The following is a 16,884-nucleotide window of genomic DNA, read 5'->3' on the forward strand; positions in this document are numbered from 1 at the left end:
GATTTTTAGAGGAATGTCTCAGCTCTGTTGGTCCATAGATACACAAGTGAATGGTAGCCAGAACTTTGGAGGCCCAAAAAGCATATAAAAGCAGCATAAAAGTTACCCATACAACTCCAGTGGTAAAGTCCATATCTTCAGAAGTGATATAATAGGTGTGGGTGAGAAACACCATTCACTTTCATTGTATGGACATTCAGAGCTGAGATATTTTTCTAACAATCATCATTTGTTTTTTGCAGAAGAAAGTCACACATATGGGACGGCATTAAGGTGAGTATATGATGAGAGAATTTTAATTTTTGGGTGAACTATCCCTTTAAATCCGTGCAGTTATACATCTTACATTCAATGCAGTGTTTTGATGAGGGATCCAGAAATTAGGCTGAAAGGGCACCATCTATCAGTTTAATGTAATGCAAGTAAGTGTGGGTGTTTGTGTTTCAGCAACAAAGTAATACCTTTTGCCATCCACATTTCTGAGTGACGGAAGTGTCTTCCCCATGGACCTATAATAGTAATTCGCTTGCAGTGGCATCCAGAATTAGATCTTCCTTCACTCTCTCAGAGGAAGACACGTCTGTTTAGTTTTTATTTAAACATGAGGAAATATTTAGCTCCATAATTCGTCGCGTAAAAGTAAAGCGTTTACGCTACTCATATCACGTGGTAACTGGGGTCGAATAAGGGGCTGTTCACACCAAACACATTTTTGCTCTTTTCAAAAAAATTAATAAATACAAAATAATATATTTTATATATATATATATATATATATATATATATATATATATATATATATATATATATATATATATATATATATATAAATAAATCTAAACATGCGCATTACGGACATCTTTGCGTCGCGTCTTGTTGTTTTTTCAGTGTTTCTCGTAATGTTGTGAAGTTAAAAAAAGAACGTCTCGAGACACCTGCGTTCTAGCTTTTTTCAGCGCGAGAACTCCTGCTAAAATGCCCAGCACTGAAGAGCACATAAATGCCAAGACCATTTAAAGAAAATAATATAGAATACCAAAACAATAATTGACTTTAATATCGAGAATACAACCTGGACCCTTACACAAATATTGACCTAGGTATGGCACATAAAAGGTTAAACGCAAATTAACGCACGAGTGATACGCGCGTGAAAACCCCCAAAATGAGGAAGCCAGTCGTTGCTGAGGCACAGCTAGGGACCGTTACTATTGTTTGCAAGCGTTCTAAAAATGCAAACCTTTATTACAAATGCATCAATGCTAAACAATGCTAAAAATATCCAAATGTCATGTAGAAAAAAAATAATTGAGGCCGAGAATTGTGTATATTTTACATATAACAACAGTGCAGAAAACGTTGTTCCAAAACGTTTTCCACAGTGGAAACACTTTCCTTTGTTCGAAAGATTTCTATTGAAGGCAGAGATTATTGATTATTGGTATTGCTTTACATAACAAGAGGAGAGAGAGAGAGAGAGCGAGAGCGAGAGAGAGAGAGAGAGAGAGAAAGGAAGGAAGGAAGAGAGTGCGAGAGAAAGAGGAAGAAAGACAGACACTATGTTGATGATCCCTACGAGTTAGGAACGCACGGCGCACAACACGCAGTGCAGATAGCTTCTCCACCTCCAATCATTAAAGGATTATCAACACTTCAGCTGGCATTTCGTTCTGAAATAATCAGATCGTTCAAATACTGGTTTCTAGATCTGTCCTCAGAAATACACGCGTCAGGAAGATCTCAAGTTTCAATGTCAAAGTGAATGGAGCATCGCTGATTCTGAAGATGATGGAGAAATGAACAACTGGTGAGGCTTTGAAAGGCAAGTTCAAACTGTCACATTTTGTCTCGCGTTCCCCGTTGCTGCAATATACATGTGCAATGGCTTATTCATAATGGCTTACGCACAAACATACCGGTTAACACCTGCCATTTTAAAATGCATCATAAATATTATATATTTTTGTTCCTTCCTACGCCATTTTTTAAAGCATATATATATATATATATATATATATATATATATATATATATATATATATATATATAAAATCGACAGACTCATAGTTCAAAATATAGTAATATAACCATCTGCGCTATGAAATTTTCATGGTGATTAGAGATGATGTGCGCCACGTTTCTCGGATATTGGCCCTCCAGCCGGCTTTGTAACCTTAGACACTTCATCACAGAGCTGCAGTATGTGCCACATGCATATATGAATTGAATGATATAATATAATAAACTATAGGCTATCCCATTTGGGAAATTAACCTATGAACTCATGCATGTAATACTGTTCATTAAATGCATGTGAAGTTGTCGTTTTGTCTTTGGTAAAATAAATTATTACTGTTGTAATGTAGTGATCATATAAACAAATGTGTGCAATTAAATGAGCTCTCTACCTTACAAGAGATTTAGCAAATACTTTTAATTTAGTGTATAATCTAGTATGAAATGCTGTCTTTGAATAAAGCAGCTGGTTTACAAACCATGGTAAAGTGATCAACCTAGTATAAAAGACATATTATTCTGCACAAGCAAAGTGTTTAATCTTTATAATGTCTTATTATGTAGGGTATGCTATATTCTCTCTTTGAGGTCACTCCCTGTCTCTGTGTAATTGGTTCAATGGGTTGTAGAGCTTGTAAACATTTAATGTGTATTCAGTGTTGTATCACTTGTGTTAAAGTGTCTGTGTGTGTACAGCAGTGGGATCGGCTGTAGATGAGTGTCCTGCACCATGCCGCCGGGGGTCTACGGCATGCAGGATGTGTGGGAGAGGGAGGGTCGGCAACAGGTCAACATGGAGTTTCTCCTCCCCACGGGGATCTACCTTAGCTTTCCCATCGCATGCAGTGACACCATTAGTACCATCAAGAAGGTGAAGAGGCCCCCCTGATTGTCTGTAAATATTAATTATGGTGTGCCGAAAAAGCTAAATATGGTAGTAATAGACCACTGTTTTTTAATTGAACTCGGGTAGTTGAGAAATAACATGGACATAGAAATTTTAGACTAAATTTATATGAATATATTAGGGAAATTGTATATTTTAGGTGCTGTGACTGCACAATTTCTTTGAAGTTTTTCCACTTTTTATCAATTTATTTTTGCTTTTACTAATTCATTTAAAGTGAGAGTTTTTCCAAAAATGAAAAGTTTCTCATTTAGTCACCCTCAAGCCATCCTAGATTTTAGAAGATTTTTAGAGGAATATCTCAGCTCTGTTGGTCCTTACAATGCAAGTGAATGGTGGCCAGACATTTGAAGCTCCAAAAATCACATAAAGCAGCATAAAAGTAATCCATACTTCTCCAAAGGTTAAATCCATGTCTTCAGAAGAAATATGATATGTGTGGGTGAATAACAAACCAATATTTAAGTCCTTTATTTTACTGTAAATCTGCACTTTCTAAAAGTGAAAAGAGAGATTTATAGTACAAAAGGACTTAAATATCAATTGGTTTCTCACATCTATCATATTGATTGTGAAGACATGGATTTAACCGTTGGAGAAGTATGAATTACTTTTATGCTGCCTTTATGTAAATTTTGGAGCTTCAAATGTCTGGCCACCATTCACTTGCATTGTAAGGACCAACAGATCTGTGATATTCCTCTAAACATTTTCTGCAGAGGAAGGAAGTCATAAACATCTGGGATGGCATGAGGGCGAGTAAAAGATGAGAGAATTTTCATTTTGGGATGAACTAACCCTTTAAATGATCCTGCTATGTGACAAGTAAATTGTTAAAAGTACAAATATTTAATGTGTTTTCTCAATTAATATAACATCATGGAACCTGGTTTAAAATCATTATAGATTTCCCCAAGCATTTCATGTAAATTGCCCAATCTTTAAATAGATATATTCGCACACAATAATACAATATATTACGGACGACAATGGCTAAATTGAATACTTGTAGATGTCCTACAACAAAGATAGAGAAATAGTTTAAATAATATAAATGAAACGGCTGTTAATACCATTGCAACACATTTTAACCCTTCTTCATGGCATGTGTTTTAGTTGGTGTGGAAGAATGCCAAAAGCGAGCCTCTCTTCAGTGCCCTGAGTGACCCGGATGCCTACGTCTTCACCTGCATTAATATGACTGCCGAACGGGAGGAGCTGGAAGATGAGCAGCGTCGCCTGTGTGACGTTCGGCCCTTCATGCCAATTCTCAGGCTTGTGGCTCGAGAAGGAGACAGAGTCGAGAAGCTTATCAACACCCAGATCAGTCTGCTCGTAGGGAAAGGTCTGTTTCATACTGCAGGTCTATATGTCTACAGCTTATCTCAGAAGCTATACTGCCAGCTCACAATGGGAGTGCACTTACCACTGCAGCAGAATGATGTAGTTTTGGCAGCTGTTCAACATATAAGAAGAATTTGTGTTTATTGAAACAAGTGGTGCAGGCATGAGGTTAAAGGGATAGTTCACACAAATATTTAAATTCTTTCATCATTTATTCACCATGTTGTTCCAAACCCTTATTACTTTCTTGTGAAACACAAAAGGAAATGTTAGGCAGAATGGTAGTCTCAGTCACAATTTGCTTTCATTATGTGGAAAAAAGATGCAATGAAAGTGAATGATGACTGAGGACAACATGAGGGTGAGTGAATGACAGAATTATTTAGTTTTTGGTGATTTATCCATTTAAAATAAAGGTAAATGCCATTTTCAGGATGAGTCCCCTCTTTTTAGTGAATGTATGATAGCTTTTTTTTAGAGAGTTTTTTGTATTTGTTGTATTTTGTAATTAAAAATTTAGCATAAACGCAAGATATTGGACAGGCCATTACATAAATATAGTTTCCATTTATCAATTAATTTCATACAAATTCCAGTAAACATAAAAGCTAAATCAATACTTCTATTGACCACTTTTGCCTTCAAAAGAGTGCCAATTCTCCTAGGTACACCTGGACACAGTTTGTCTTGGTTGTTGGCAGATAGGATGTTCCAAGCTTCTTGGATAATTTTCCACAGTTCTTCTAACTATTTAGGCTGTCTCAATTATTTCTGTCTCTTCATGTAATCCCAGACTGACTCCATGTTAAGTTGAGGGCTCTATGTGGGCCATGCCATTTGTTGAGTGGCTCCCTGTTCTTCTATTCCAGTGGTTCTCAACCCTGTTCCTGGAACACTGCACATTTTGTATACCTCCCTTTTCTGACACAACCAATTAAAGGCTGTTTCTCAATGTGCGTTCTTTTGTGTTCTTATGGTCTCGTGGACTCATTCTACGTCATTATCCACATGCCGAAGTTCGATTCCAATCCTCAAGAACGCAAGTACCGAGAACGCAGGACATTACCCGGATGTGTGCTATGAAATCAAGGATGCATCGGATGGGGCCTTTGTGAGCAAGAACTCGGTACTACGGTGGCAGACGAAAGACATTTATGGTTTTGATTAGTTTTTTCCTCAAGAGTTTCCCGCTGTAAGCTCGAGGATGTCTGATGGCTCGTGAGAGTCATTATACTCCGTTAACATTTTATTTATATGGGCATAATTTTAATACAGTAAAAAACATGGAGAAAATAAGTATTTATAGATTTATTCGTTTAGCATGTCACTGCTCATGCAAAACCTCACTGGTGGGATAATGCCAGTAGTTCTATGTTCAAATGTGCTGTGACAGTTAATTGTGCAACAGGAAGATCACAGCACATCTCAAAACTCACAATAGATGCATTCTACATCCTCCTGTCCTTCCGAGTTCGTTCTTCCAAGGTAGCTTGGCAAGACTGGTCTACATTCTTTGTTCTTAGAATTGAGAAACAACCAGGGTCTTGTGGTCTCCACTAACAAGCTGATGATTTGAATCAGGTGTGAGATATCCAAAATGTGTAGTGTTGGGGGGGGGCTCAAGGAACAATATTGAGAACCTCTATTCTGTTTGCAAAAGCAATGTTTGGGAGTCTAAAATGTATATTTCCTATTGACACACTAAAGCTAAAGATATAAATAACCATCTTAAGACAAATGTTTTTGTGAAACATCTAATGTGTTTATGACTTTTGCACAGTACTGTGTATATGTATATTCAGTAAATTCAATATCAGTCATATGCTAACCAGCTTTCTTGATAGTATCTTCATAAAAAAGACCTATTGGTTGACCACTAGTTTACACCACAATTTTATTATCCTCACTTTGTTCTAAATGCCTGAAAACCTTGTCTCTACAGGCCATCATGAATTTGACTCTCACAAGAACCACGAAGTGAACGAATTCCGAACCAAAATGCGAACATTTTGTGAAGAGCGTGCTCAGGAGCGTCAAGTGTTGCCATGGTATCAATGGATGGAGTATAACTTCCCTTGTGACTTGGAGCCATGCCCTATAGTGGCAAACTCTGGGAAATCACGCAGTATGAAGAAGATCTTTGTCAATGTGAAGTTTGAGGGCAGTGAGGTGATTAATATTTTATATTTTATTTATAATAAACTCAATTTGCATTTCATGGAGGAAAAATCAGTGCTTGCAAGGCAGCAACAAAATTGTGTTAAAAGTTTTAGATAAAGCTTAGGTTTTGGGCTTTGGTTCTGTGTAAATGAAATGTTGCATCAGAGCTGTTTAGCAATTGTTATGACACTCATAGAGCAAGAATTACCACACATACCACACCGTCTTTCCAGTGTAAATGCGGCTATAGATGGTTAAGAAATTGCAATAAAGGAGACCAATCGCAATTCAGAATACAAATAATCATAATTCGGTATGCAATATTACGATGACGTCACTGCTGTCAGTTACATTTTGAATGGTAAACACTCTGTTGGTTTAAGTCAATGGAATTATGTGAAACTACACTTTTACATTTCGCAGTAGTGTTTACAAATCCATTTGTCAACATTTATCTAATTTAATCTGCAAAGTTTGAATGGAGTCTGTATGTTAAGTAGTTTAGGCTGAATTAATTGCATAATAAAATTTTCATACTTTGGATATAGGGGTTTAGATAAATCCCTAACTAGAATGTTTTAGGAATATCAATACAGTGTTGCCTTGCAAGCACTGTAATTCCATAGCTCTTACAGTACAATTTCACCTTCTGAGAATTCATTACTTCACTATAATTCAATATCTACATTCTCTTCGTGCTGACCATGTTAAATGAGCATTTTATCTAGTTATATTGCATTTGACAGTTTAACCTGCACTGCACTCATGCAAAAGTCTAATTTTAGACTGACATATTTTCTGCCTTTGAAAACACAAATCGTAACAGTCAGGAGATATTTGACACAGTGATGATGTCACTAAGCAGCATCTGCAGGCACACTTGGGTCTCACTGACCCAATTTTCAAGAGGCCTTTCGTAGTATTTCTGTGTTGTGTTGCTTGTCAATCCCCCACCCACTCATATGAGCTTAAACCATGTTTTGAGACAGAAAGTCTGAAACGTCTGAAAAAAACCCTCCACCCTACGCTTGTTTTCAAAATGCATGACATGGATCAAAAGGCCAAAGTGTTTCACCATTGAAGTTACAAGGGAAAAACAATAATTTTATGAGTAATTCGTCTTACTATTGTGAGTAAACTCGACTTCTTCATTTTAGTAGAACTAGAGCAGGGTTTATTCAACTTTTTTGAACCAATGACCCCTTTCATAATTTCAAACTGACCATTACCATTGTTATGGGAATCACGGCAACCGTGACCAACCACTCCCATGCAGCACTCCTTTATCAACTCCTTCCAGTGAACTTTGTAATTGCGCATTCATATTTCTATATTATATTCATGGTGTCATGAGAGCTGGTTTGATTTCATCATTCGCAAGATTGAGTGTTGCACCCCTTCTGATTGAACACTTTTTGCTTTGAATAGAAAAATCTTGAAAAAAGTCTTAACTGAAGAATTATTTAAAATGCATATGAAGAAAAGGAAAAAATTCAAACGCTTCTGGAACAAAGACTGCTGGATATCAAGTTTTTCAATTAGAATTTTCCACAGGGGGTCTGTGGAACCCAAATACTAAACTAGATATATCTAAAGTATATTCATTTAACTACTGTACATCATCAAAATGAGTTCAACATACCTGTTCTTTGTAGGAGACCTTCGTTCTACAGCAAGATCTTCAGGACTTGCCAGTGGTTCTCAAACGGAACGCCCTGAGAAAGAAATCCACTGTGTTCCGATTGGTGAAGCAGGACAAGCCAGAGGATTACACCCTGCAAGTTAATGGGAGATTGGAGTTCATTTATGGAAAATATCCACTATGCCAGTTCAAAGTAAGTCAATGAAAATGAAGAAAACATCTCAACTTCACAGTTGTTTCAAAGTCTTTTCAAAGCACCCCTTTTAGATTCTGCAAATTCCATTTGTGTAGACACAACCCATCTCTCATTGACCCATGCTGTTTTTTTAAAGGAATAATTCACAGAAAAATTTGAATTATCTTATTATTTGATTAACCACATGCCATTCCAGATGTGTGTGACTTTCATTCTTCTGGAGAACACAAATTAATATTTTATGTCCATGCAATGGACTCATTTGTTAAGTCGCTTTGGATACAAGTGTCTGCTAAAACAATAAATGTAAATGTAAATACTAAGCAATTGAATCATGACCAAAAGTTTGATGCTCCAAAAAGCACATAAAGGCCACATATAGGTAACCATAAGACTCCAGTGGTTTAATCCATGTCTTCTGAAGCAATCCAATCAGTTTTGGATAAGAACAAACTCCTTTTTTTCATTATAAATTGTGACATCTGCAATCTCCTTGGTGATCATGATTTTCAGATCAATTACAATTCTAGCGCTATCTAGCGTTCTGCAACTTTTTAAGCTAACTTTATATGCTCTGTGGCGCTGCAAAATTTTGGTCACCATTCACTTGCATTATATGGACCTACAGAGCGGAGATATTCTTCTTAAAATCTTTGTTTGTGTTCTGCAGAAGAAAGAAAGTCATACAAATATGGGATGGCATGAGGGTCAGTAAATTATGAGAGAATTCTCATTTTTGGGTGAACTATTCCTTAAAAACTCTGTCCCAAAGTTTGTTAGTTAAATTTTTATTCCATTTTGCTGCAAGTTAAAGATTTTAAAACCCTTCAGCGACCTTGAATTGAATTCATTGTACATTTAAAAGACTTTACGGCTCTCAAGCAGTTGTTGATTTAGAAACTCCCAGTACCTGCAGAGATGAGTCATACTTATATCAGCCTTCAAAACATCAACTACATTCAGGATAATATGATTTCAACTGCATTAAGCTACCTAAATGAACAGGCTCTGACGATGATTACTACATGAGTACTGGATCTGGTCCTATATTTGGGAAAACAGGAACTGATAAAACCATCTGTATCACTGCTACCATTTTCTTTCTTCGCTGTCTATCTCTTTGTGTCTAAGAAATTATTACAAACGATCATAACTTTAGAAACAAAAAATTAATTCAGTCTGTGCTCTAACTTTTTAGAGCTTTTTATTTAAAAGCTGAAGTGTGTGAGAATTTTTTATTTTGTTATATTTCTATTCTTCTCAACCTCATGTTGTTCCAAACATGTATGACTTTCTATATTCTATGGAACACAAAAGATTGTTTTAGGCAGAATGCCAAGCTCCATTCACTTTTATTCTGTGGAAAAAAGATGTAATGAAAGTGAATGGTGAAAGAGACATACTGCCTAACATCTCCTTTTGTGTTCCACGGCAGAGAGAAATCATAATTTTATTTCTATTTATATTGTATTTAGTCATTATTTTTGCAATTCCATATGGTGACGTGAGTGGTGCAGAATTTACACACTTCGGCTTTAAGATTTTTTTATAGCTTTTTGTCATTTTATTAATAGCAAAATTGGAAAGATGAAAGGAAATTATGGGGAGAAGAGAGCAGAATGGGATCGGGGCACGATGTGGGCTGGATTCAAACCTGCCTATCTCTTGTGAGCAAGACTGTGTCTTAACCACATGTGCACAACCTAATTTTTCTCTATTTGTATTCTCTTTTTTTCAAATCTCACAGTATATTTTTTCATGTTTGTACGGTGGCCATACCGCACACCTGACTATGGTACATCATTTAGCCATCATCAAGTACCAGGAGGAACAGGGTGGCCTCAGTAACCAGGTGTCCAGGAGTCGCGTTCCGTCCAAACCGCCCCCACTGCCTCTGAAAAGGGTGAGAAGGCAATTTTACACCAGAACATGAGCTGTCATTAACACTTACTCTTGTAACTTGTGTTGTAGTCTTTGACCTCCGTGTACTCTCTTTGCTATACAGCTTACCCACAATGATGACTTTTTGGCCCTCTGTGACCCCTTCATAGAAATGTTTTGAATTTATAAAATGGAGCATAAAAGCTTGTCTCTGCTGGCTCAATTTAAAAAAATGAATTGCTACAAGAAATGTTTTTATTTTATTTTGTTAACATTTGTAATGTGGCCGTTCAACAGGAATAACTGTTCATATAGAATAATTAGTGGTTCTTGCAAATGGAAGCTTCACTATTACTATTGCTCATATTCATAGTTAGGGATATGAATAAAAGTTTTAAACTTTAGTGTGCGTAACTCATACCGTATCATTTGTGCTTTGAATATCATGTGGCATGTTGAGGAGAGGTGTGCTTTTACTTTTATAAGCGATCAGACTACGGTATAATGTTTGCTTAGCGGAAGATTAAACTGGCATAAAAATTCCTTAGACTTCTATTGAAGAAGGGACCTGAGGCATATCTAGATCCATATCAGAGAAACCTGGGCAAATCCAGTGCAGCAGTCTAGTTCTATCAGGAAGATTCACAGATTTGAGTAAATTTTTAGATTCTATTTATTTGATGAATATAAAAACAGGAATTTAATGTCTCTCTTTGGTGTAAGCCCAATCTGGGGGTCCAAAGAAGTTGTATTCGAAACCATCAGATCCTGCCGGAGATAGGAGGCAAGGGCGAGGAGCCTACCCCCGTGCAGGACGGGACTCAACTGGTGGCAGTGGGGTGGTGGAGGTTGCCGTTTTAGCACACTGAAACAGCAATGTGATAGATTGTGAGCAGACTTCTAAAGCAATGGTTTTCATGTGATTGGCTAGGAGTTATCTAGCTAATGGTGCGATGATGTACAGCTGCTAGTCTTTGCGCTAGAACAATGCTGTGCTTACATTTCCGGGAATAAAAATCCCATTCATTTTCTCCATAGACAAATAAATTTTTAACAATGACTTATAAACCTTTAAAGACAGACCTACCATGAGCTCCGAGGTTGTTAATCAATGGGATATGCTTCTGTTAAAGCCATCAGTCTGTGTTATTTCAGCTTTATTTTTTGAACATTGTGTTTAATAGCAGAATTTATGTTGAAGAATAACACTGCCCAATGTTCCATGATCAAGTAGGAAAATATCCACCAATCAGAGAATCCAGAGCATGCCAAACAAGCGATGCTGTGACCCTTCATGTCCATGATTTAATCGAGTCAGTCTTTCTACACACACTTAAACTACTTATATATTTGTATACATCTGAATTTTTTGCAGTAAAGGTGCACTCAGTTTTTCCTCATTAAAAAGTTGAACTCCTAAAGACATGAATTATAATTTTGCAATATATGTAGGAAATCATGACCACTCACATTAAATTTAAGACTCAAGTCATATCAGTAACCTTATAAAAGCTGTTTTATTCTACCGCAGACGGGGACTGCAATGTTAGAATCACATGACCAGCCAAATACTACTCGCTTAATCTCAGTAACCATACTGTTATTTGACACTTTCACTCATTGATTAAAGTAATCATGGCTGACTGTGAATTCTTAATTTCTACAATAGCATCTGAAATTGAAAACTATTGATTTTAAATAAAGCTGCATCCAAGCCGATAGGTGTCAGTGTAAGGCCAAGATAACACAGACAAAAGTTACTGAGTGGACCTTTCAAAATTAATTTTTTCTATTCTTATAATAACATTTGATATTTATCTATCATTTTTAGTTCGATTTCATCATTTGAGATGCTTCATGGGATTGTAGTGCATTCCCTTAATAAATACATAAAGTATGCAGTCTTGTACCTTAAGTTATGTCTTTTTTCGCCTGATTTTCAAATAGTTTCTTGCTTCTAGTTAATAATGTTGTGATTCACCTCGGAGCTGTTTTGTTTGGTTCATGTCTTAGAACTAGTTTATAAAAGATTTTATGAAATCTCTATGGAAACTGAATGGAAAAAATATTTCCAGAACCAAGACGGTTGAAAAAGTGGACAGGCACTATCCGCTGTCTTAGTAAATGGATAGCAACACCATGGCAACCCCACCCACTTTACCCAAGCATTTAAATGTAAAAATCGATTCACTTTAGATGTTTCTACGTATTTACATTTGTGCTGTGATTGTTTGGTGTACCAGCTACACTTTACAATGAAAAAATGGTACTGTGCCAAATTCACTGCTTGGTTTACCTTTGAAATATTAGATTCACACATTGCTAGTTCCCCCTTTTTTAATTTGGTGTTTGTTTCTCTGTTACTGTAGAGCATGCATAGACATAAACAAACAATTAGGAAAATGTTTAAGTTTCATATGTTAAGATGAAAATCTTAAAATATTTTCTCAACAGCAAAACACAATGTCGCTGTGGTGTATTCAGGAGCCGTTCTACATACACCTTTTACAGGGCAGTCGAGTGAATGCGGACGAGGGCATGAAGGTAAGTACACTTCTTGTTTACTTGTTTGTATATTTGTAGTTGTTTGCATTTGTAAATTGCTAGTGAGATGCGAGTTCTGTTGTTTAGCATCTCAACTGTGGCAGGCAGTGAGGGGTGAAATCATGAACACTGTGGTCATGTGACCCTGACCGCACGTTTCCCATAATTCATCAGAAGCGGTTAAGTGAAACATCAAAACAGGAAGTGGGGAGTGACTATCTGGCTTTACGGCTCTTTCTCTTGGGCCTGGATTCTTTGAAAAGGCCAGCACTGTTGCATGTGTACACTACTTGCATCTCCTTTTTTTGCTTGCCATAGAAGTGAACAGACATTGGATGGTTGTTTCTATTTAAAAGTCATGGGAAACTGACATAGACAAGTTCGATGTTTCATTTGTTCCTTAATCTAGTCTGAGGAACAATTATTGCAGTGGTAGACAATGTTAGATTGGTATGTTTGCATGAAAATGCATTTTATCATGCAAAAACCTTCCCTTGGAATTTGTCATTTGTTCTCAAAACAAATGGTTTCTGGCTTTCAATCTCTAGAACTAGCAGTTTCAGCATGAAGAATCAGATTTGAGTTTTTGTTCATTGCATTTTCCTATAATATTCCGTGTTCAATATAAGTTAAGCTCAAACAACAGCATTTGTGGCGTAATGTTGACTACCACAACAAATAATTTTCGACTTGTCCCTCCTTTTCTTTAAAAATAAAAGGCACTGTGAGGCACTTACAATGAAAATGAATGGGGCCAATTTTTTTGAAGAGTTTAAAAGCAGAAATGTGGGGTCCTGGGTAGCTCAGTGGTAAAGACACTGGCTACCACCCCTGGAGTTCGCTAGTTCGAATCCCAGAGTGTGCTGAGTGACTCCAGCCAGGTCTGCTAAGTATCCAAATTGGCCCGGTTGCGAGGGAGGGTAGAGTCACGTGGGCTAACCTCCTTGTGGTCGCTATAATGTGGTTCGTTCTCGGTGGGACGCGTGGTGAGTTGAGTGTGGATGTCGCGTTGGATGGCGTGAAGCCTCCACACAAGCTATGTCTCCGTGGCAACGCACACAACAAGCCATGTGATAAGATGCACGGGTTGCCAGTCTCAGACGTGGAGGCAGCTGGGATTCGTCCTCCACCACCAGGATTGAGGCAAATCACTACACGACCACGAGGACTTAAATGCACATTGGGAATTGGGGAAAAAGAGGAAAAAACATTTTAAAGCAGAAAGGTGAAGCTTACAATTTTGTAAAAGCACTTCTATTAATTCTTCTATTAATACTCATGTATTATTTGAGCTGTAATGTCATTTTAATCGTAATTTTTACAGTCATTTTAGAGTTAGTAGCAAAATAGTAAAATTGGTTTTAAGAAAAGGTTAGTAAGTGCTTTTATAACACTAAAATCATGTTAACACATTGTTTATGTCTTATGGCTATACTTTTGAAATAGTGAGTAATTTAACGTTTATGAATTGGCCCCACTGACTTCCATTGTAAGTGCTTTACTAAAGAAAAGGACGGACGAATCTAAATTATTTCAACTATATAGACTCGAAACTATATTATTTCGAATCTAAATAATATCAACATTATGATATGAAATATCTTTTTTTGTCTTAAAACAAGTCTTAATATCCTAGGCAATTTAGCTTCTCAAAGTTTTTCTTGTTTAAGGATGTTTCAATGTTTTTGTTGGAAAACAATCAAAACAATTTTTATTTGAAAACATTTGACATTTTTTATTTGCAATGTTCACTGCCTTTACTCGTAAAAGAATAGATGAATAGATGATCTTTGGCATGCTGTCAAATACTACAGAAAATAATTGCAACTCATTCCAACTTGCACTGACAGTTATGCGCTCACACTGAAAGTGGCAAATTTCACACACTGTAAGTGGATTTCTTTTAGTCAGTCAGTTTTCTGTTTGTTTGTTTTTACAAACTGAATTTTTCAAAGTTGCCACATTGGGAGCCTGCTATTAAACAGTGACCGCATGTTTAATGTGATTTAAATGTAACAACCTGCCCTGACCCTTGTCTGAATGTAGGCCAGTGTGTTTTTTTTTTTATGTTCTATTGTTTCCCAAATAACTTTTACACATTATGATATCTGGATTGTGTTTTGGAGGGTAGAATTTATGTATTCAGACTATTGAATCAAAGCACCATAGTTTCTGAGATATGGTTACTAGCTCTTGCGACAAATTCCCCATGTAACAACTAGCCCTAGTCTCCCCTACATGCCTTTTTCTGCCAGACACTCATTCACTTCCTAATTTTTTTCACTACATTCATTCATACATTGTTTCTCTTTCAGAAAACTGAAACTTACTCTGTTTTTATTTCCTGAATGTAATATGCATCACTTATTCCCTGCTGAAACCATCTTAAACCATCCTAAGCTTGTTTTTGCTGGCCTTAGTTGGTATTCCAGCCTGGTCTGATCTGTTGGCTGGTTTTAGAGGGTTTCTGGACAAGTTGTGAGCTGGGAGACCAGCTAGACCCACTTTAGACCAGCTAAGACCATCCTAATCCTGCAAACTAAGTCCAAAAATCTAGCTAGGGCTATTGTTTTTAAGCAGGGTTCCTTAACCATTTATGTATTTTCCATACACTGAAATCATTATTGTTATCACTCAGCTGGTGGTTCAGGCTGGCCTTTTCCATGGCAGTGAACTCCTTTGCAAGGTGGTGACCAGTAATGAGGTCAGTGTTTGCTCTGAACCAGTATGGGACCAGAAACTAACGTTCGACATCTGCGTGAGTGACCTGCCTCGTATGAGCCGCCTCTGCTTCGCCCTCTATGGTGTCATCGAGAAAACCAAGAAGCGCCCTACCAAGAAGAAAAACAAAAGAGCGGTATGTTTAAGTTCATCTTAACAGAAAACACTTAGCATCCAACAGACTGACTGACAAGAGATGAAACACCTGACTCAGATGCTGTACTTCAGTGTTTGACATGCAGGAATGCAAAATATATTCTTTCAAATGTTGCATCAAGGTAATAAATTATGTTTAAGTGTAAATTAGTATGTGTAATTAAAGGGATGGTTCACCCAAAAATGAAAATGATGTCATCGTTTACTCACCTTCAATGCATATTTTTTCCATACAATGATGGTGAATGGTGACAGAGACTAAAGCTCTACCTAAGCATCTCCTTTTGTGCTTAATTTCATAGACAGGTAAAATTGTATTAAAGCTGTTTCCCAATATATTTTAGAGTTGTTTAGATAGCATTTATGTAGTGATTAAACCTTACACTTCTCAGAAAAGTACACATCATTGTTAGGATCTTATACATGATGCATTATTATTTAAACCCTCATAACAGGATGTTGTGGTCCATTGCCTCCTTAATGCGAGTAACCTAAGTTAAACGTTAGGACAGAGCAGCTAGTTGAAGTCAAATCAGAACTACCCGAACACGCCTCTTTTTAGCTCACTGTCATGTGATGTGCAGACAGTGTCAACTGAAGCTGCAGTGTTGTAATTCCCAGGTGTCTGTGTGTGTGTGTGTGTGTGTGTGTGTGTGTGTGTGCGTGCATGTTTGTATGTGGCTATGGTGGGCTGTTTTTGGCAAAAAACGCCAACGCATATACTTCTGCTTTCAGTGTAACTTCTCTTTCAGTGAACAAAAGAGAAAAAAAGAATGTGTCTCTCCACCCCCTTCTGTTGTCCTCATGTTATACAGGCGGAAGCCCATATTTGACAATCTTTATATTGAAATGGCTTGTGTGTGTGTCCATTTGGCTTGTGAATCTTATAGCGTTTGTCTATACTACCTGTAACACAAGTTCAAGTTTGTGCATCAACAGGTTAAAAAAATGTTTAGCTCTAGATTTAGACAAAATATTTACATTTAGACTTTGAATTTACAGTTTAAATTTAGAAATCATTTGTCTATATTCTCTAGAATCAGATCTATGATTAAGATTAAACTTTGATTTATACAGAATAACAATTGAGATGACATTAGATCTGACATTCATAAAGTGAAATTTGTAAATCGTTTTTAAACATTTTTCAAGTTAACTCTGGTCAATTATTTACTGCAAAGGTTATTTTTATTTTGGCAACACAGGTTTGTCTGAATCTGTGTCTTATCTTGAATATATTTCACAACATTCAATTGGTTTAACAACTTCATGTTTATATGGACTACTTTTAAAAAAAAAAAAAAAAAAAGATTTTTA

General features: G+C 36.7%; 1 protein-coding gene across 1 annotated transcript in view; it reads left to right on the top strand.

The window, feature by feature from the left end:
• Positions 1–1,578: 1,578 nt before the first annotated feature.
• LOC127619325 (phosphatidylinositol 4,5-bisphosphate 3-kinase catalytic subunit delta isoform-like) overlaps positions 1,579–16,884 on the top strand; it is a 31,703-nt gene continuing 16,397 nt past the window's right edge. Inside the window, exons 1-8 of the mRNA XM_052092207.1 lie at positions 1,579–1,822; positions 2,713–2,887; positions 4,040–4,268; positions 6,210–6,436; positions 8,083–8,262; positions 10,013–10,168; positions 12,601–12,690; positions 15,329–15,547. Coding sequence (XP_051948167.1) covers positions 2,747–2,887; positions 4,040–4,268; positions 6,210–6,436; positions 8,083–8,262; positions 10,013–10,168; positions 12,601–12,690; positions 15,329–15,547 — 1,242 coding nt within the window. The 5' untranslated portion in view covers positions 1,579–1,822; positions 2,713–2,746. The remainder of the gene's footprint in view (positions 1,823–2,712; positions 2,888–4,039; positions 4,269–6,209; positions 6,437–8,082; positions 8,263–10,012; positions 10,169–12,600; positions 12,691–15,328; positions 15,548–16,884) is intronic.

This window comes from Xyrauchen texanus, chromosome 25, assembly GCF_025860055.1.
Source record: "Xyrauchen texanus isolate HMW12.3.18 chromosome 25, RBS_HiC_50CHRs, whole genome shotgun sequence".
NCBI lineage: Eukaryota > Metazoa > Chordata > Actinopteri > Cypriniformes > Catostomidae > Xyrauchen > Xyrauchen texanus.